The sequence below is a fragment of the Anguilla rostrata genome, chromosome 15 (assembly GCF_018555375.3).
Source record: "Anguilla rostrata isolate EN2019 chromosome 15, ASM1855537v3, whole genome shotgun sequence".
In the NCBI taxonomy this organism is placed as follows: Eukaryota; Metazoa; Chordata; class Actinopteri; order Anguilliformes; family Anguillidae; genus Anguilla; species Anguilla rostrata.
The window spans coordinates 2,963,456-2,984,087 of record NC_057947.1 but is presented as its reverse complement, the minus strand read 5'-3'; the positions used below and the strand labels follow the sequence as shown (position 1 = coordinate 2,984,087).

General features: G+C 43.8%; 2 protein-coding genes across 4 annotated transcripts in view; one reads left to right on the top strand and one right to left on the bottom strand.

Moving 5' to 3' along the window:
* The first annotated feature begins 2,338 nt into the window (after positions 1-2,338).
* LOC135240763 (receptor activity-modifying protein 1-like) lies at positions 2,339-15,125 on the top strand. 2 transcript variants are annotated; one of them, XM_064310670.1, is made up of 5 exons: positions 2,350-2,768; positions 9,178-9,286; positions 10,016-10,103; positions 10,730-10,865; positions 11,456-15,125. In XM_064310670.1, the coding sequence occupies exons 3-5, from the start codon at positions 10,043-10,045 to the stop codon at positions 11,688-11,690; spliced, it is 432 nt and encodes a 143-aa protein (XP_064166740.1). In that variant the 5' UTR covers positions 2,350-2,768; positions 9,178-9,286; positions 10,016-10,042; the 3' UTR covers positions 11,691-15,125. The 2 variants fall into 2 exon arrangements, with proteins under 2 accessions (XP_064166738.1, XP_064166740.1); XM_064310668.1 differs by lacking the exon at positions 9,178-9,286 and having other exon boundaries at positions 2,339-2,768.
* A 1,939-nt stretch (positions 15,126-17,064) lies between these two features.
* Positions 17,065-20,632, bottom strand: part of slc4a3 (solute carrier family 4 member 3) — an 81,886-nt gene continuing 78,318 nt past the window's right edge. For both annotated transcript variants that reach the window (XM_064310825.1, XM_064310826.1), the window contains exons 21-23: positions 19,609-19,778; positions 18,859-19,032; positions 17,065-17,642 (exon numbers count right to left, since the gene is read on the bottom strand). In XM_064310825.1, the coding sequence (XP_064166895.1) occupies positions 17,565-17,642; positions 18,859-19,032; positions 19,609-19,778 (422 nt within the window). In that variant the 3' untranslated portion in view covers positions 17,065-17,564. The remainder of the gene's footprint in view (positions 17,643-18,858; positions 19,033-19,608; positions 19,779-20,632) is intronic.

The window sequence follows — 20,632 nt, the reverse complement described above, 5'->3', positions numbered from 1 at the left end:
ATCGATTCAACATGAATTAATCGATTCGTATCATTGAGAGCCGAGAAACACATGCAATTCTGTCAACGTCTCTGATTAGTTATTTTTTCAGTAGTTTAATATTGCATTTCACTGTGTATCATCATGGTAAATTATTGTGTTTGTGCAGGTTGCACAAACTACAGCCTGTCAGGACATCGAGTACACAATTTTCCTAACAGGAAAAGGAACGCTTCTAGCTTTCGTGCCTGGGTGCGTTTTGTGCAGGTGAAGAGACAGGACTTCACTGCGGCATCTGTTATAAAAAAAAAAAACCGCGGTCGTGTGGCGCTCATTTTAGACCCCCACCCATGACATAATGGACAATACTGTCTATCTGGGCATTCATAAAAATATTCTTTCACCACTCAAAAATCGTATTCCGTCATAGCAACAAGATAAACCCGACAATAGCCCTAAGATATTACAATACAGCAGTGAAAACGCTGCTCAATGAATAACCAAATAAATTAGAAGTTTTAAAAAAAATGATACCATGTCATTCTACAGTCAATATATGGGACTAAATATTGAATATACACAACCTTACCATTGGTTTTACGTGTAGAGATGTCCCGTTTGAGACTGAGTGGTCATATATTGTCTTGGACAAACGTTTGTGAAATATACGCGCATTTGTGATGCCTGAGTACTAGGGTTGAGCCGAATACTCGGATGAAACGAGTATCCGGTAAGGATAATGTACTTTTTACGAGCACGAGTACCATCCGAGTAAAATGTGTCAATATCCGTACTCGTGATGAAGGAAAATCCTCATTGGGTAGCTGTGTCCAGTGTCCACATCGTTCTGTGATAAGCCAGCCACACACAGAGCTCCTCCTCTACACAGAGCCTGTACAAAGTTCACTGCTGCTGCCTCGCACAACAATCTTGCCATCGTCACAGCCACTCTTTCCACAGGTATCATTATCTATTGTCATATATTCTCAATAAAATAAAGTTTGCAATTCTCAGATTCGCATGAACACATTATTCTCACCATAGCTAAACACATATTTACTGGACATTCACACGTAAGCACATATTACTGATTACAAACGGACATTTCTAGCTTCTAGCTTGCTACAGTGGGGCTAACTAGCCACTTAACTAGCTGCTACAGTGGGGCTAACTAGCCAGTTAGCTAGCGACTACATGCATGTACTTGTATTTCCTACATAGTAACATTTAGCGATCTCATACACACATTCTACTAGCATCATTGACATCCTAGCATTCTTATACATCCACTGTACTAATGCAATATCACTTTTGTGCACATTTAGACGTCGCTCACCTGAAATCACAAGACATACAGTACATCCTGGTTAGCCAACTGTACCCTGGCACGCTCTGTCTACTACTGTCTTCACATCGTCAGTTCATTTAAAAAAATAAAACCAGAGTACCGATAACGGCGTCTTTTACTGCTACCACAGAGTGAATGCGATGATAAGAAAATGTTCGGTTACGCTGACCTATAAAACACTATTCCAAAAGCAAAATTAGACATGTTATATACATCGTTAGAAAGCTTATACTCTCACCTACTGAATAAATGAATTGTCAATCAAGCCAGTCTGTACTAAAAAGGGTGAAAACTTGATTGAAATGGTACATGTTTATAATAGCTGGAGCCCAAATTATCATATCATATCTTATATTACAGTATTGCACCCTATCCAATAGTATCGCGGCAAAATTTCATGTATCTCCAAATCTTATCGTGGTGAAGCCTAAGGTTTACACCCCTAGGTAAGAGTATGCTTCACAGTGTACCCTGGCCTGAAACCCCACACAGCAAGTCTGTGGTCAGAGTGGAAAACAATGGCACAGGAAAACACCCGGATGGCAAGAAGGAAGAAATTGAGGGAGGAACCACACTCAAGAAGGGGAACCCACCCTGCTCTTGCTGGTTCTGTGTGTGTATGTGTGTGTGAGTGTATGTGTGTGTGTGTGTGTGTGTCTGCGTATGCGCATGCGTCTGTGTGAGTTTGTGTGTGCATGTGTGTGTGTTGGTGTGTGTGCTTATGTGTGAGCATGTGTGTGTGCATCTGTGTGAGTGTGTGTGTATATATGTGTGTTTGTGTGTTTGTGTCTGTGTGTGCATAATTAGTTATACACAGAAATAGTGCCATACTGCAGAACTGCCATTTTGTATGCATGGCATTGCAGGATTGAACACTGCTGCATACTGCACCCTTGACAAAGACTCCGACGCTTACCAACCTGTATACCTTCTGATCCTCCCCAGCTGCTTAAACTGATAACGTGACACATGCAAGCCATATAAATCACCATGAATTAGGATTAGCCATGCAAGAGCACTGCTGTAGGGTTTCACAGACCAGTAAATGAGATGACAGAAAAGAGCATTCTCTAGGAAAATCAAACAAACAGTCATTTTTCCCATGTGTATTGCATGATGAAGTGAGTCTGTTGTCTTGTGAAACGTGACATCGCTGACTTATGCAGTTGAGTCACATTATGAGGCCCTCTGCTCGATGTCACCTGGGAGTCAACAGCCATACATAGATGCTCTGTGGCCTGGGAAAATGGTGGCAGGACGGGGGGCTCCCTGGGAAAATGGGGCAGGGCAGGGGCTCCCTGGGAAAGGAAGCAGATGTCCAGTGGGGACTCTGGCCCTTAGCATGACGGAGCATTCTGCCGTTGATAAGACCCAGGCTCTCCGGGAACGCGGGGACTCTGGGAAAACTGGGATCGGAGCGGCTTCTCCTCCCTACACTGCGGTAATGATTTCTTTTCCAAAGACTTCCTGCTAACCTGCACAATTCTGCTATTTGGCATAAACGCGCTTTAATATGTACTTCCTGGAAGACTCCACAGACAGACATGAGGGAATCTTGTCTGGCTGCTTTCCTTAAAAATAAAGCAGAAAAAAGATTGTTTTAATGGGTCTGTTCAGCTGGGACCATGAAAAAACTTGCCAATATTGTCCTTTAAGTGTTCTTAATTAATGGGAAATGTAGCTGTGAAATGTGTTATTTCTAAAATGGTGGGAATATTGGTCCTGTCCTTAATTGAATTCTCATTTTGGCCCTCGGTCCGTAACGTTATATCTTGAAAATATTATGGTTTGATTTCCCCAGGGAGGGGAAAATATGACTACATACTACAGCACAGTGCTGTTTTGGTGAACTTATTGTGTACATTCCTCATAAGAACTGTATTTTATTGGCATAACAACAAAGTAATGCAAAACAAATATTGTTTCCATAACAGTGTATGTAATGTCGGGGATGTTTATGCTGCTGCGAGCTTTTCCGAAGCCGTTACCTATTTAAAACACAGTTCCCAAGAGCTCCCAGTTCCTTATTTGTAAACAAACAGGAAAAATCGTCTAAACTGAAGACTAGACTTTCAGCTCTTTTGAAAAGGGCTATCATTATTTCCCGATGCATTGCTTATGTAAGTGTGGCATAAATAAGCACGCTCTCTATACTTGAGCAACTGTAATGGTGACAGTGTGTCTGCTGCAGTCTATTAATAAGTCAGTACAAAAACATTCTTTTCATGATAAGACTCATGCTGAGATGAACATCGTTTGTGACATTTCAGTACTGTGAAAACTAGCAATGGCAGGAGGGGAATGCCATTAGCATTGTAAGGATTTAAAAAAAAAGATTAGCTGCCATCAAATTAACACAATGTGCGTGACTGGACAAGCAGCAAGAAAATCTGTTAAATATGTCCACTATCCTGTGTGCTAACCTCCTGTACTGTTCATTCCCATTTGCATTTTTGAGGTTAATCTACCATATGTGAACCAACTTCAGTTCAGTTCAATACTTAACTACTAAATGCATAACTATATACCTAGTCATAAATTGAGTATTTATGGGTAAACAGAACCTATGGTTAAACATAAAAATACAATCAAAATGGAGCCATCCATTGATAATGATGTGTCAATGATAATAATAATCCTGAAAATATTGAACGATAAGAATATCAAGCCCATATACACTAGGCTTTTTTTTTTTTCCTATAGACAAAAGGTGTCAAGAATTCATGTCATAGTCAATTCTTGAACAGTTCAAGGTTCAAGGGTCTCTACTTCTATATAAGTCTTTGTAAACAGTCAAATGCAAAAGTATTAGGAGAGTGACACATCATTTGATGTTTTGGCTCTGTACTCCAGCACATTGGAAATAAAACAATGAATGTGAGGTTAAAGCACTTTAATATTTACATCCGTATTGGGTGAACCATGTAGGACTTGTAGACCAATTACTAGCTCATACCTTATTCACATAAAACACACTTCAATTTATGATGTTCTATAAATTAATCTTCCCTTAAAATGTTGATACATAGCATTTAAAATGTGCATATTGATTCACCAGATGTCATTCAGGGATAATGATTATGGTATTGTATACTTAAATTTCAAAAATGTTTGACAAAAATGTTGGAGTCACATGAGGAGTCATCTCAGTTCAGCTTTGGCTTTAGTACAGAATGGCAGCAGCTATAGCATCCTCCTGACACTGGCTGATATATATTGTTTTTGACATAATGGTGTCAATAGTGCCTTGGATGACCTGTTGCAGCGAAAATAATATCAAAATATTTATTTTATTATTATTGAATGTCTCTTGTAGTGTAGGTTTCATCATTGTAGAATACATGGGTCTTGACATTAAGACATGGAAACCCATGGTTCCCTACAGGGGACAGAATTGAAATCGTGCATCTTAGGAAAATAAGACGAATAACTGGGCAGGATGTTGTGAGAATGCTCCACAACCTCTCAGCAGCACTTGACACTTGACCAACTCTGGCTCTCTTTCTTAACATGGGGATCTGTGGCACAGCTCACAACTGGTTTGCATCGCACTGTGTGAAGACCTCAGGAACTCTTAACTGGCATCCTCCAGGGCTCAGGCCTCGGCCCTTTCCTCTTTTTTCCATTTAGAAAATCTTTTGACTCTTGTCACGTCCTAATAATAATAATAATAATAATAATAATAATAATAATATATTTTATTTGTAATGCACTTTTTATTAAAAGTTCATCTCAAAGTGCTAAAGAGGTGCATAAATTCCTTGTAGTTGGATGAATTAAAGCAAGCACAAAGGTCAAATAAAACAAGTTTTAAAAAGTCTTGTTAACAAGGAAAGTTTACACTGGGATGCATAAAAACAAAGACAAAACAAAACATATGTAAGAAGAGGCCCTGTTAAAAAGGAAGGTTTTTAGGCCTGTTTTAATAATTTCCAGATTCTGTGGTGCCCTTAGGTGGTCGGTCAGAGTATTCCAGAGGCGGGGTGTGGCCGAGTGGAATGCCTGATCCCCCATGGTGTGGAGCTTAGTCCTGAGGGCACAGAGAAGCAGGGTATTGCAGGATCGTACGTTGCTGGTGGAGGCTTTAGGAGTGAGCAGTTTCTTGAGAGGAGGCAGGGAGCATTTCCATGGATGCAAGGATGGGTCATGTGAAGTATTTCAAATTTGATCCATAGTTAGACAGGGAGCCAGTGCAGTCTGTAGGATGGGTATGATATGATGGCATGTTCAAACTCTCATCAGGATCCTGGCAATGCTGTTCTGGATATATTACTGGGTTACAGTACTCCAACCTTGAGAAGATAAAGACATGACATAAGACATCTCTGTGTCTGACAGGTTTAGAGTTTGGAGATATTCTGGAGGTGGTAGAAGGAGGTTTAACACAAATGTTTGGTGTGGGCATTGAAGGTAAGGTGAGGGACAAACCTAACACGTAGCTTGGAGACTGATGTGGAGAGGCGAATATTGTAGCCAGAAAAGGTGAGGTGAGTTGGGGGGGAATGCCAACTAAGAGGCCTTGATTTTGGAGTTGTTCAGTTGGAGGAAGTTGTGTTTCATCCAGGCCCCTCTCTCCTCGAGGCAGGTGATTATTAGTGATGAAGCTGCATGCAGAGTGGTTAGGTCGGGGTTCAGGTGTAATTATGTGCATAGCAATGGATTAACATTCCATGTCGACAGATGACATGACCAAGGGGGAGCGTATAGAGAGTGAACAGGATGGGGCCGAGAACTGACTCTTGAGGAACACTACAGGTGACAAAGTGCATCCAGGACTTGCAACCCCCTAAGGAGACATACTCAGGCCATCCAGACAAGTAGGATTGAAACCAGTTTAAGCCAGAGCCAGAGAGTCTGATAGTGCTGTGGAGGCACTTGAGGAGGATGTCAGCATCAACAGTGCTGAGCACGGCCCTCAGGTCACAAAGAGAGAGGGGTAAGCCAGACCAGTGGTGTTTCGGTGCTGTGGGCAGAATGAAAACCTGACTGGAACTTCTCATCGAGGCTGTTCAACTTTGGATGGTCCTGAAGCTGTGCAGCTACCACTCTTTCCAACAGGAAGAATTTTGGACCAGAAGGGAAGGTTGGAAATGGGTCAGTAATTGGCAAGAACTTGTGGGTCCAGGTCAGGATTCTTGAGACGTGGTCAGATGAGAGCAGTTGTAAGAACGGGTGGAACATGACCAGCTTGGAAGGAGTGGTTTACAACTTTGAAGATGAGGGGATTGAATGCTGAGATGTATGATTTCACCAGAACCGTGGGGAAAGGGTCCAAGACACAGGTGGAAGGTTTCATTTTGCTGATGATGTCCTCAACTTCTCTCTGCGTGACATCAGGGAAGAAACAGAGAAGCTTACAAATCTCGGGCTGAGAGCCAACAGCAGGGGGCGGCAGAGAGGAAGAGCTGGAGAGCTGAGACTGAATGTTGTTGACTTTTGCTCTGAAGAAGTCACTTTAAACTGTCACACTGTGGAACAGTTTGTGGACAATTTTGTGGATTTAGGAGATGGTTAATGGTAGAAAATAGCTGCTTGGAGCTACCAGGATTATTGCTGATAATGTTGGAGATTAGCAGTGACCCCTCTTTGAGGGGTCTTGAGTATGCTTTTTATGTTCCTGGAAGGCTAGTGTGTGAACAGTGAGCCCAGATTCTGAAGTGCCGTTCAAGTGCACACCCAACTGTTTTAATTTTACACAGTTCTCCAGTGAACCAGGGAACTGAGCGTGAGAAGGCGACTACTCATGTTTTCGCAAGGGCATGGTGAAACTGCTCGATGGTTTATTATTGAACTCCAGGAGATGGAGGAGATGTGCTGGAGGTCCAATATCATGATGTCTGGGTGGATGTTTTTTCAGTTTCTGAAACACACCTGGGGCTTGGGTTTGGTATGATGACACAGAGATGACAGCTCCATTGAAACAACCTTGTGATCATAGGCCTACAGGTTGCTAATAGGGAGAGAGTGTGTGACCCTCTGATGTGTGTGGGGTGATGACCAGGTCAAACGTGCACCCCCCTGGTGCATGTGGGCACATCGAAACGTTGGTCCAGGTCAAGGCATTCCATTAGATGCAGAAGTTCATCTGTAGAGTGAGATAAGAGGGTGTCAACACAAATGTTGAAATCACCAAGAATGACAGTGTTGCTAGATGTGGTGCAGAGTGAGGAAAATGACTGTGCATCTCAGGTATAGAGACTGAGTTTGTTTTAGGAGGGCGGTAAATGATAAGTAGTGTCATACAGTAAGGGGGTTTACATTCAAGTGGAAGCCTTTTGAAGGAGGACAGGTCAGGCAGATGCAAGGGGGATGATTTCAGCTGGCTTCTGTGTGTGATGGTTAAGGCACCACCACCACCAGTGCTGTGGGCTTTCTCCTGTGCCTGTAGTCAGGCGGACAGGATACATTTAACAGGGAGTAAACCCATGACTGATGCCAGGTTTCAGAGAAGCACATGTCAGTCCCCTGGTCCAGAATGTAGTCGTGTATGAGACTTATTAATTTGTGAGGGATGTGAGTTTAAAAGCTCTGTCAGTCAGAACAGCAGAAACCCTGCCCATCTTCCCACTGCAGTCAGAACAGCAGAAACCCTGCCCAACTTCCCACCGCAGTCAGAACAGCAGAAAGCTTGCCCATCTTCCCACTGCAGTCAGAACTGCAGAAACCCTGCCCATCTTCCCACTGCAGTCAGAACAGCAGAAACCATGCCCATCTTCCCACTGCAGTCAGAACAGCAGAAACCTTGCCCATCTTCCATTGCAGTCAGAACAGCAGAAACCCTGCCCATCTTCCTTCCCTCTGCAGTCAGAACAGCAGAAACCCTGCCCATCTTCCCACTGCAGTCAGAACAGCAGAAACCCTGCCCATCTTCCATTGCAGTCAGAACAGCAGAAACCCTGCCCATCTTCCCACTGCAGTCAGAACAGCAGAAACCCTGCCCATCTTCCCACTGCAGGTAGAACAGCAGAAACCCTGCCCATCTTCCCACTGCAGTCAGAACAGCAGAAACCCTGCCCATCTTCCCACTGCAGTCAGAACAGCAGAAACCCTGCCCATCTTCCCACTGCAGTCAGAACAGCAGAAACCCTGCCCATCTTCCCACTGCAGTCAGAACAGCAGAAACCCTGCCCATCTTCCCACTGCAGTCAGAACTGCAGAAACCCTGCCCATCTTCCCACTGCAGTCAGAACAGCAGAAACCATGCCCATCTTCCCACTGCAGTCAGAACAGCAGAAACCCTGCCCATCTTCCCACTGCAACCAGAACAGCAGAAACCCTGCCCATCTTCCCACTGCAGTCAGAACAGCAGAAACCCTGCCCATCTTCCCACTGCAGTCAGAACAGCAGAAACCCTGCCCATCTTCCCACTGCAGTCAGAACTGCAGAAACCCTGCCCATCATCTGACACAGACTGAAGACGCAACTCTTCAGATTGTACCCTCTATCTTCCGATTGGTTCCCTTTCCCTCCTCTAGATAGCCTTTCTTTCCCGTTACCTTTCTTTGGATTTCCCTTTGAATGATGTTATTGTTATAGCTGTATATGACAGGTTATCTGTCTAGAGGTACTTTCTTTTGTTACAATACAAATAGTCCGTTTGTTGCATTAACATTATACTTAATGATTATAAATGCATCTTTGTGCCTTTCTGCCATGTTTGTATTCCTCGGAGAGTTACACGGACGTTCTCCATTCCTGTACGTCAGTCCTGCTAAGTGGCCGTAATGTAATGAGTCCCTCAGGGGTCTTTTTGGAACCTGTTTTTCACAATTTGTTAAATATTGTTCTTTGTGTTTATTTTTATTTTTTTCTTAAATGCATAATCATTCTTCTAATTTCTGTCCTGATAGACTCTGACTGTAACCCTAAGCGTTCAGAAGGAAGATAGATGTGCTTTCATTAATCCTCCGGGGGAAATCAGTTTTCCCAGAAACAGCCTTAAAAACAGCATGATACGGGGTCAGTGCAATGCCAAATCTTAAATGTTTATATTGTGCTACCTTGTTCTTAACCTCCAGTTCAGTCTCCCCCATATATATCACCTGTTGACAGTTCTCTAATGCTACTTTGCCATCTATTTCTGCAACAATATCTAATACTTGCAGTATCAGATGCAGTTGTACACATAACTGTAATTACGTCCCTGCCCAAGCCCTCAACACAGTGTTCTGCAATATGAAATTAATCTGCAATGTTTATTATCCCATCTTCTTACGTTTCCCTTTTTAAAACATAAAGTATTTGAGATTACATTTTATGTCTTTGGTTCTCAAAGACTGTATTGACCACCATTTTTGTTGTCATATTGACCCACCATTTATGTATTTATTTCGCTTTTCAGTCAGTGAGGTCACTTAGTAAAAATGCACGAACATTTTCTCCAAAATGTTCATCAATCACGTCCTTTCTGTAACATGTTTTATGGGACCATCTTTGGACCCATTTAGCTGCCCATTATCTAGTGCCCTATAACTCAAATCATGACCCTCGAGGTCCAAGAACTGCTGGTTTTCCACCCTCTCTTTACCTGGGAGTCAGGTTTGAGTACAGTCTGGCCAATTCAGTCCAGATTTGAATTATCCATGAACTAGAGTAAGAACAGATTCATCCCAGATACTAGAATACCCCCCAAACGTTTAACCAGATGAGAAATGAATGACTATTTTCACTGTAATCAACGTTTCACAGAAAAAAGACCAACAGAAACACAGAGGGATGGAGAATCGACTGGCCTTCACCATCTCTGCATATATTTACATTCTCTTTGCTTCTGCTGGTGAGTAATGGGACAATAATTTTTTTAATGAACTAAAAAGCAATTTAAAGATTTACAGGTGATCTGAATGTTTCATTTATTGATCGTGTTGCCTTGGAGAAATATGTGTGTTCGCAGAAATAAACAGGAGCAAACGAATGCATTCCTTTTGAACAGAGGCTTAAAGCTGTGTGTGAGGCAACGCAAAAGACAAAGAGAGTAAGCAGTTGTAATGTTGGTGAAAAGCTTGTCTACACCACTGCGAATGAATAAATAAAAGACTGGGACTGTCTAAACAGGCATTGGTGATATGAATGTCAGAGAGAATTTGAGAAGGGACCAGTAAACAGTCTTTCTGTGTTTGGTTGTTGCTGCCGTCTAATAATAATCAGCAATGCGTTATCCAAAGGAGACACACAGGAAAGGGGCATATCTCCACCTCTTGCTCAGTACAGTTAGGGTTAGGGTTAGGGTTAGAGATTTACAGGAAACCCCTGCATGTCTCACCTGACTGTACTGCATTTACACACTCATTTATTCATAGGGGAGACTGCCATTTGTAACATGATATAATCCACTGTATATATTTCAGGGCCTATCATAACTTCATTTTATTTATTCATGTTTTGTTTTTTTTGCCTTTTCAGGCTTCACAGAGACGTACGTTCCCTGTGACAGGTCCACGTTTGACAATTATGTCAATAACTACTGTATTCCTGCCTTTAATCAGTCAATGGCATCTACCAGCTACCGAGCTAGGTGCCCCTGGCCCAATACGAGAAGGTGAGCCATGTTATTTTCCCTTTGTATACTCCGTAGGTGTAGCCAGCGCGGTCCTTTCTAATTTGCCTCGTTACAACCTCTCCTTCTACACTTTCATCCATTATCAAACCATGCCAGGAAGAGCAGCCAATGATCTCACCATGACATCATCATAAATGATGAGTGAGGGAAAGGTTAAGACTGAAAATAACTGTTGTTAACTTAACAACTGTTCGTCAGAGATATATGACCTTTTGTCATGGGAAAGTTTGAACGTCTTTCATAAACCGTGGGATTCCAGTTCTCCTGGGTGCTTTGTGTTACTAAAAGAGTGTAGCTAATTTAAACCAAGCTGAATCTCACAATTACTCCATTTTGGTTACAAATTTTCTTTCGTGTGGCTCAAACTAAAAATCCTGTGCTTGCAGTCAGGTGAAAATAAGTTTGAGTTTGTCTGTTGGTGTGCATGTATGTTCAGTGGAAGCATGCATGTAGACCATTTTGGTTACGTTGTTTCCTAATTCTGCAGAACCCCATGAACTGTCAGGATGAATATTTATCACATTTTCCAGGTCTTTTTGTTCACTGATGAAGGTCCTTGTTTCTCACAGGTCCTACATCATGCTGGACATGTGCGTGGAGCGGGGGGTGCGTCTGAGTGGGTGTATGGAGCCCTCCATTAAGGACGAGGTGTTCCTGGGGATCCACAAGACCTACTTCCCCCTCTGCACCTACATGCAGGACCCGGACTTAGGGACCCTGCTCCTGCTGGTCCTGCCCTGCATCCTCACTGCTCTTATCCTCCCCTTCACCTGCACTTACCTCACCGCCTGCAGGGCAGCTTAGCAGCTGGACTAGAGACTGCAATGCAACTGTGACTGTGGACACACACACGCACACGGACACACGTGCACACACACGCATAAACACACACACCCACGCGCGCACAGTCACAAGCAGACATACACACACTCACGCGCGCACAGACACAAGCACACATACACACACTCACGCCTGCAAATACACAAGCACACATACACACACGCGCACACACACACGCTTGTGTGCACACGTACACACAAACACACCAGCGAACGCTCACACACACACGCATACACACAGACACACACGTTAGTGTGGATGCCATTGCATCGATGATTGAGGTCACATTTGCAACTTTGCAACTTACATTTGCTGTTACAAATCTGGAACAGAAAGAAAAAGGTCAAAAAAAGATGGGATAACTAATCACATGGGTAGACTTTTCGTGTGATTCCATGAACAGAGAAATACACAATAAATTAAGCCTTTGAGATGGTTTTTCTAGCAGAAATCCAAGAGCTTCTGAAAAGCCTTACTGACATAGTGTATCAGTGCGGAAAACAGCCTAAATTCTGAAAGTGTAGGTCAGGCAGTGCGATTTCTTTCCAACCTTTAAATATACACAAAGATAAACTACCAACTCCAAACATTTCTGATTCAAATACAACTTCTGTGGCTTCGGAAGGGAAATGACAGTACTCAGGGGAGGGGAATGAGGTTAAATCAAGCAGGACAACATACGGTTTTAATTAGATGTAAAGGGGCCCATTGCAGTTTTCCTGTTCTGATACAGTATTTTGGTGCTGGTGCTTTCAGTTGAATAAACTATTCGCAGACAAACATGAACTTGAAACACATAATAAATATTTATTTCCAGACAAAAAATAACAAATCTTTTAAACAGCTTGAAACAAGCTCTTTACAATTTGACAATAATTGCAATTTGAACTACTAATAAATTACCCACCAGAATATTTGATTTATTTTTGTGTATTGCTAATGCTAAAGTAATACATTATTTACCATTCATTAATTCACATAAAAATGTAACTTTTGTTCCATTTACTTTCAGCCTTTGATTGCGAGTGAGGTTCAAAGTGCAACAGACATCATTCAAATCTTAATGCAAATGACTGGCCTAACTGTCATGGATGACAGATTTTGTATGTCCTTACAGTGACTAAAACACACAAGTATTGACTGTATGTCCTTACAGTGACTAAAACACACACACATCGATTGTGTATGTCCTTACAGTGACTAAAACACACAAGTATCGGCTGTATGTCCTTACAGTGACTAAAACACACACACATCGATTGTGTATGTCCTTACAGTGACTAAAACGCACACACATCGATTGTGTATGTCCTTACAGTCACTACAAACACACACACATATCGAATGCGTATGTCCTTACAGTGAATAAAACACACGCATCGATTGTGTATGTCCTTACAGTGACTACAAACACACACACACATATTGATTGTGTATGTCCTTACAATGACTAAAAACACACACATATCAATTGTGTATGCACTTACAGTGACTACAAACACACAGGTAATGATTGTCTGCTTCTCAAGGACCATGGAGAACCTATTGCCAAACAGAACCGTATGAGTTCTGTACCATAAACATACAGTGTAAATAAATACATACAAAAATATAAACAGCAAATCATCATTAGCCTCAAATGCACTGCAACTTAGAGAATGGATGCTACCGGTTTACTGGTTTACTGTACTATCACCATTAATGTGCTTTTAAAATTTGTTTCATTTTACGGCTCTCATGCTTAAGAAACCAGGCAAAGGATGTGGCAGTATTTCAGTGTCTAGGACAATAAGAGTGGAATTTTGTTAGGTCTGGACAGACATTTGGCTTTCCTGTGAGCGCTCAGCCCTGCTAGTGCTGGTGCACGTGTCGGGCTGTCCTCCACAGGGGAGCACGTGCACTCTCGCACAGAAAAAGAAAACAACCTTTTGGTTTCCGACAAGGAGAGAGAGAGAGCTTTCACCTCTGCAATTTCCCAATTTTGGGCAGCAACATGTCTGCTGCCATGGTAACTGCCAACACTGCTTCAGACGTGTCCTTCTCTCCGTGACCGTTTGTTGTTCTCCCTGGCGAGAGCGCCCGTTCGAATGATCCCTTTGTGTCAGGTCTGGGATCATAGAGATTGAAGTCATTCCTCGTGAGAACGCGAAGCGTTGAGCCAGTGCCCGAGCACACCCAGATTCATTTGGTACTGTTTAGCCTGACATTTGAGCACACACGCTGTCGCATTAAAGAGATGTGGAAACCATGAAAACACCCCAGAGGAGGCTTACAAAACAATGCCTGCCTAACCTCACACATACATTTAGAATGCCACTAAACTCTGGTTTCGTTTAAAAAGGGAAACCGATGCATCTGAACCAGTTCTGCTCTCGTCTATCATGTTAACTGAATGCACAGTGATATTCGATTTAATGTGCTATTTTTTGTTTTGTTTTTGTTTTTGTTTTCCATGGAGATGGACGTACTGGGTTTTTGTTTGCGTGCAGATGTCTTTTAAGGGGCATTAAATGCAGCGGTTAATTCAATCGCGATTTTTCACAGCGCTTCAAATGGAGAAGCATTCGTTCAAAAAATAAGAGCGATTGCACTCCTCTCCCCACAGAAACCGTGAGGACTGAATGCGTTTATTATCTCTCTGAAGAATGGAAAATGAATAAAATCCTAAAAAAAAGCGGTGGCTTATAGCCTGGTGCACCTCTAGTGGTGGAAATGTGAATTGCAAGTCACCGCATCGTTCTGTAAACTGATTCTCGAAAAGAGAATAAACCGTTCCTTCAGAGAATCCGCCTAAGTCGGATCTAAATAAACAGAGCTGTCCTACGCACATTTAGTTTGGCAGACGCAGTAACTGAACGGGCCGAGTCAGCCTCTCCTTGCGGTCCTTTCTTCTGACGGGTATCGCACAGTGGAGGAGGAACACAATACGTTCAACAGGATCTGTAAGATACTTTTGGCACGGGCAGCGACTTCTATGATCAGCTGGCACGGCTTAAGATGAGCAGCAGTGGTTCACTGCTCCCAGCCACATCACAACATTATGGCAAGGTTGCAGTGACATTGTGGCAGAGAAGCGTGGGACGTCGTGTCTAGTGATGTATTTTCGTTCAAATCTTGGGGAAAGTTGGGGGATTGTTGTGTCTAGTGATGTATTTTTATGTAAATCTTGGGGAAAGTTAGGAAATTGTTGTGTCCAGTGATGTATTTTCATTTAAATCTTGGTAAGTTATGGGATCATTGTGTCTTGTGATGTTTCTGTGTTTAAATGTTGGTAAAAGTTATGGGATTGTTGTGACTTGTGATGTATTTGGATCGCAAACACATCCTTAAAACTTTTTTTTTTTCTGCTCGAATAAAGCACAGCTGTATTCTGTACTTATCTAAAGCACAAAGTTATGATTCGGTGTGATTACATGTTAATGTTGTGAAAACGCCACATCCTCAGACAACCCTGCGACAGTGCGATGTTCTGTGCTAGCAGGAGGTTTTGTTGGGAAAGCGGCTGGTTCTATTTTCATGTCTTATTCCACTAAGTCTCACATACAACAGTGTCCCACTCACCACAGGTCAGAGCTACAGACTGACCCTTCTTCACTTCATGAATTCATTAAGGACAGAGTTAACGCTATGTAGGGTAACAACTCAACCTACAGCAAAACATTCAGCCAAGGCGCTGTCTCAAAACGTCAATCATTTAAGGCAGAACTACTTTTCGCAAGAACTTCACACAATATATCTTTTTTTTAATCCAAACTACAATAAAATAAATCTACTGCATACTACATTTAACTGTAATAAGTAATCCTCTTGGAATATAGTTTACTTATTGGGGTGTTTGCTAGGAGTCACACGGTTGTGTTGTAGAGTGAACTGCCCTCCATGTTAACTGGGTTTGCTTGAGTCATAGTGTCAAAGTGGCCAAATATACTGAATATACACAGCTACTAGTCAGAAGCAAAAAATCGATGAGCATTACACTATTTACAATCTACAGGGCAGATTTATTTGACAGACTTTCTCCAAAGCACAATGTACAGCGTATAGCAGCGTGTGGCAGGGAGAATGCCTTGTCGGTTTTATTTATTTAGAAAATTACCGGAGCGTGGTTGTGTATAAAACAAAGCTTCAATCAAAGTTTCACTGACCTGCAGAGGTGACAGTATGAAAAGTAGGTTCTCAGTCGACACATTCACCCTTAAAAAAGCTTCCAGAGGAGAGGGGACACTACAGAGGTTTAGATTAATGTATACTATTCAGCCCAGCGCCACACTAGTTACGTGAGTTACGTGTTCTGTCAAGTCCTGCAGTCCTGTGACTGTTCAACTTCACTTCTGCGCTGCATAATTTGTTTTTTAGTCAACGCACTACATTCTTAGATTCCTGACCAAAAAAACAAAAAAAAAAAACAAGATTCAATTATTTCCCCCTAAAAGAACACAAGATTCAAATTTCCCCCCAAAAAACTATTTTTCCTCATAGGTAAAATAATGGTTCTAATGTTACTAGAAAGGGACATACATTTTAGACACGTCTAAGCTCCCGTAATTCCAAGCGCTTAGCTCTGAGGAGATGCATTTTACAATCTTTACAAGACTGAAAATAACACAAGCACATGTGCCTTGTTAATGGTACTGAATGGGCCTCTAGTCCAGTCATTTTCCTGGCAATTTCAAGTATCTCCTATTAAGCACGTGTCCATACAACTTTTTAAACATATAAAATACAGGGGGGTTTCAGATATACACCCACACGTCATTACCATGGCTTCAAACTACATCAGAATTTCACAAATTACTAGCCTGGTGTAAAGGCAAAAGAATGGTAAAACTTCATTTTAGTGGTCACATTTGACATATCAAAACAGATTATGTGTAATGGAAACCAATCATGCAGGGACTCCGCTATCAAGAGTCCGATGTCTACATCCAAAAAAGTCATAATTATAATATTCATCTGATCTGTACATAGTAAAATCTGTCTCATAAAAATATCTCTCTATAAAACATGCGGTTTTTCAGTGCATTGCTTTGGGGTAGTCGAAGAAAAAAAGGAGGAGAGGAGGACTGGGAGCCGCTGTGTGCGCGTGGATCGCGGTCCTGAAAGCCGGAGCGGAGAGCGAAGCGCTGCGCCGGGCGCTCGTAACAACCTGGCTCCAGAGGTAAGAGAAATGCGCGGCCCGCTAACCCCGCTAACCCCGCTAACCCGGCTGACTCCCGGGGCGCCATTTCCCCGGTTACGGCACCGCCGCGGCCCACTGAAGTGAAGGATTACCGCGCCGTTCCGAAACCCCCCCGCCAGCGCCGTGTCGAGAGTCCAAGTCGAGCTGTGGGTATCTCTCACGCTATACCCACAATGCACCTGTGCTCGTTACCCATACGCCACCCTCTCCCGTACGTCCGTCACTAAGGGACCGGAAACACACCCTAGCCTCTAAAACACAAGAAGGAGTTCAGTATAAATACTAAAAAAAGAAAAGAAAGCCACCCATGTCTTGCACCTTGTGAAGCACAGAGTAGATGGTCACATTTTTGAAAAAAGTTTTGTTGAACCGGACAGAAGTGAAACGAACAAAATGAACGGAGGAAGGAGTGTACCTCCCTCAAGGACCCGTGTGTCACAGAACAACTCTCGCATACAGAAACACGACCGTATAAATAAAAATACCCCGATTCTCCGAACTCACGCCAACACGCGCGCAGCACAATAGGTTAGTCAGCGTGCTACACTCCATCGCAGGCAGACTCACACCCGCCCCACACCCAGTAAGTGCTCCGCCCTTCCCCACCCTGTTCAGCGTTGCGGTGTTGGCTTTTTCAGGGTGCGCCTCCCGCGTGGTTTTTATACATTCATGTGCAGCTCGTTGTACTCGTCCCTGCCGTCTTCGTCAAAATTAGGAGACTCTTCCTCACAGTCCAGCTGAAAGAGGAGAAAAGGGACGTTCTCATCACCTGACGCTCAGGTCATCGGTTCCCATGCGTTTCCTGAGTGAACTCACGCGCTATCGCTAGCAGAAATGTTATGTTTATAGTGTGGTGAATAGCAGTGGTTGTAATGCAGCGGAGGATTCTGGGTGTAATGCAGCGCAGGATTCTGGGTGTAATGCAGCGGAGGATTCTGGGTGTAATGCAGTGGAGGATTCTGGGTGTAATGCAGCGGAGGATTTTGGGTGTAATGCAGCAAAGGATTCTGGGTGTAATGCAGTGGAGGACTTTGGGTGTAATGCAGCGGAGGATTCTGGGTGTAATGCAGCGGAGGATTCTGGGTGTAATGCAGCGGAGGATTCTGGGTGTAATGCAGTGGAGGATTCTGGGTGTAATGCAGTGGAGGACTCTGGGTGTAATGCAGCGGAGGATTCTGGGTGTAATGCAGCGGAGGATTCTGGGTGTAATGCAGTGGAGGATTCTGGGTGTAATGCAGTGGAGGACTCTGGGTGTAATGCAGGGAGGATTCTGGGTGTAATGCAGCGGAGGATCTGGGTGTAATGTCAGTGGAGGACTCTGGGTGTAATGCAGTGGAGGACTTTGGGTGTAATGCAGTGGAGGATCTGGGTGTAATGCAGTGGAGGACTCTGGGTGTAATGCAGTGGAGATCTCTGGGTGTAATGCAGCGGAGGATCTGGGTGTAATGCAGTGGAGGACTTTGGGTGCAATGCAGTCAGAGATCTGGGTGTAATGCAGGGAGGATCTGGGTGTAATGCAGTGGAGGATCTGGGTGTATGCAGTGGAGGACTCTGGGTGTAATGCAGGGAGGACTTTGGGTGTAATGCAGCGGAGGATTCTGGGTGTATACAGTGGAGGACTCTGGGTGTAAGCACGGAGGATCTGGGTGTAATGCAGTCGAGGACTTTGGGTGTAAGCAGTGGAGCACTCTGGGTGAATGCAGGGAGGACTACTGGTGGTAATGCAGGGAGGACCTCTGGGTGTAATGCAGTGGAGGACTCTGGGTGTAATGCAGCGGAGGATTCTGGGTGTAATGCAGTGGAGGACTTTGGGTGTAATGCAGTGGAGGACTCTGGGTGTAATGCAGTGGAGGACTCTGGGTGTAATGCAGTGGAGACCTCTGGGTGTAATGCAGCGGAGGACTCTGGGTGTAATGCAGTAGAGGACTTTGGGTAAGGGCGGGACGCACGCACCGCTTTGAGCTCACGCTCCTCAAAGATGCGGGAGAGGACGAGGCGGCGGAGCGGGACGGTGAGGATGAGGATGAAGGGGAAGGCCAGCGAGGCCGCGGTCGACTTGACCACCCACAGCAGCACGATGCAGAGCAGCTGGATCATGGTGAACATGTTCATGCGCCAGGTCTTCACCTACAGGTAACACACACACATAAATATACACACGCACACGCACAAGCACACACACAAGCACACAACACAGCACACACATACAAACAAGTGCACGCGCACAGCACACACACACATACACGTACACACAGACACAAACACACACACACACGCACACACACACGTATACATACACACACACACACACACACAGAAGTGCACACGTAGACACACATAATTTCAAGTTACAGGTCTTCCATAAATCCGTTTTTGAGCACTGTCCTGTTAGGTCAACCTCCATTAAGTAGGATCTGTTAGCCAACGAGGTGCATTTAGTGCCATCTAGCGGGTACTGTTCATTCCTACTGTAAGTTTCAGTCAACATCCATGTTCACCTGAATCCATAAACTTTAAACACTTCCAGTAATGACTAAGATTTACCTGCACTGGAACAAGGGCGTCTATCCAACACAGATCGCGGCAGACATGATTCATACACAACCAAGGCACGGTAAAATAGCACAGCTGCCACAGGTAGCTTGTAGGGTTCATTTTGCGTTTTTACCACAGTCTGTAACGGAAGCCGGCGGCAGGTGTTACCTTGGTGACGTAGATGTGGTCGGGATGGTGCTTGGCGGGCGTGACCATGAGCATGATGCGCTCGTAGAGCTGGATCCCGGTGAGCGAGGTCACGCCCATGTAGAGGAAGATCCCAAACAGCACGGCCAGGGGGATGGTGCGGAGCACGTCCGTCATCACGATGGACATGCCTGCAGAAAGAGAGAGAGAGAGACGCGCGCGAAAGAGAGAAAGAGAGAGAGAGAGAGAGAGAGAGAGAGAGAGAGAGAGAGAGGGAATGGACACCTGCTTACAAAGCTCAACAGCAGCCTATATTCCTCATGCCACAACACAGATAGTCAGAGAAACCACTACTATCAGTCGTAGGTATTGGTTTTATTTAATAACGTGTAATTGTTACTTGAGTATAACCACCTTAAACCCTATATCTGCTCTGGCGAATAGAGCATGCAATGAAATTGAAAGGTTGGAGAGAGAAGCGCTTTAGATAACAGTCCATCTCCTTTCCTTCACAAGCACGACAAGTTCCTCCCGTATGTTCATTTTTCATTATTCCTTCATTAAGATCGGGTTGTTTTGGTATTATGAGAATACAGTAAAAACGGGCCGGGTCAGACAGCCAGGAACTCAACGCAAGAGCGAATGCAGCCAGTTCCACAGGCTCATAAAAATCCTGACTGAAACTGACGAGTTCACATCCAAAATATTTTTTTTTTTTTCCCTAAAAACTGGCCATTTTAGCATTAACAACTGCAGTGAACTTATAAAACAGCACCTCCCAACTGCAATGGCAGCCAAAGAGGGAGAAAATCCTTCTCATCCAGGAGAAACAGAACTCCCATCTTACCCACGAGCAGAGTAACAGAACTCCCATCTTACCCACGAGCAGAGTAACAGAACTCCCATCTTACCCACGAGCAGAGTAACAGAACACCCATCTTACCCACGAGCAGAGTAACAGAACTCCCATCTTACCCACGAGCAGAGTAACAGAACTCCCATCTTACCCACGAGCAGAGTAACAGAACTCCCATCTTACCCACAA

Excerpts from the sequence above, each read along its gene's own strand:
- LOC135240763 (XM_064310668.1), top strand. The coding sequence starts at position 2,523 with ATGTCACCTGGGAGTCAACAGCCATACATAGATGCTCTGTGGCCTGGG. Across the intron at positions 10,104-10,729 it reads CATTCTCTTTGCTTCTGCTG|GCTTCACAGAGACGTACGTT; the intron begins GTGAGTAATGGG and ends TTGCCTTTTCAG. Across the intron at positions 10,866-11,455 it reads CCCTGGCCCAATACGAGAAG|GTCCTACATCATGCTGGACA; the intron begins GTGAGCCATGTT and ends TGTTTCTCACAG.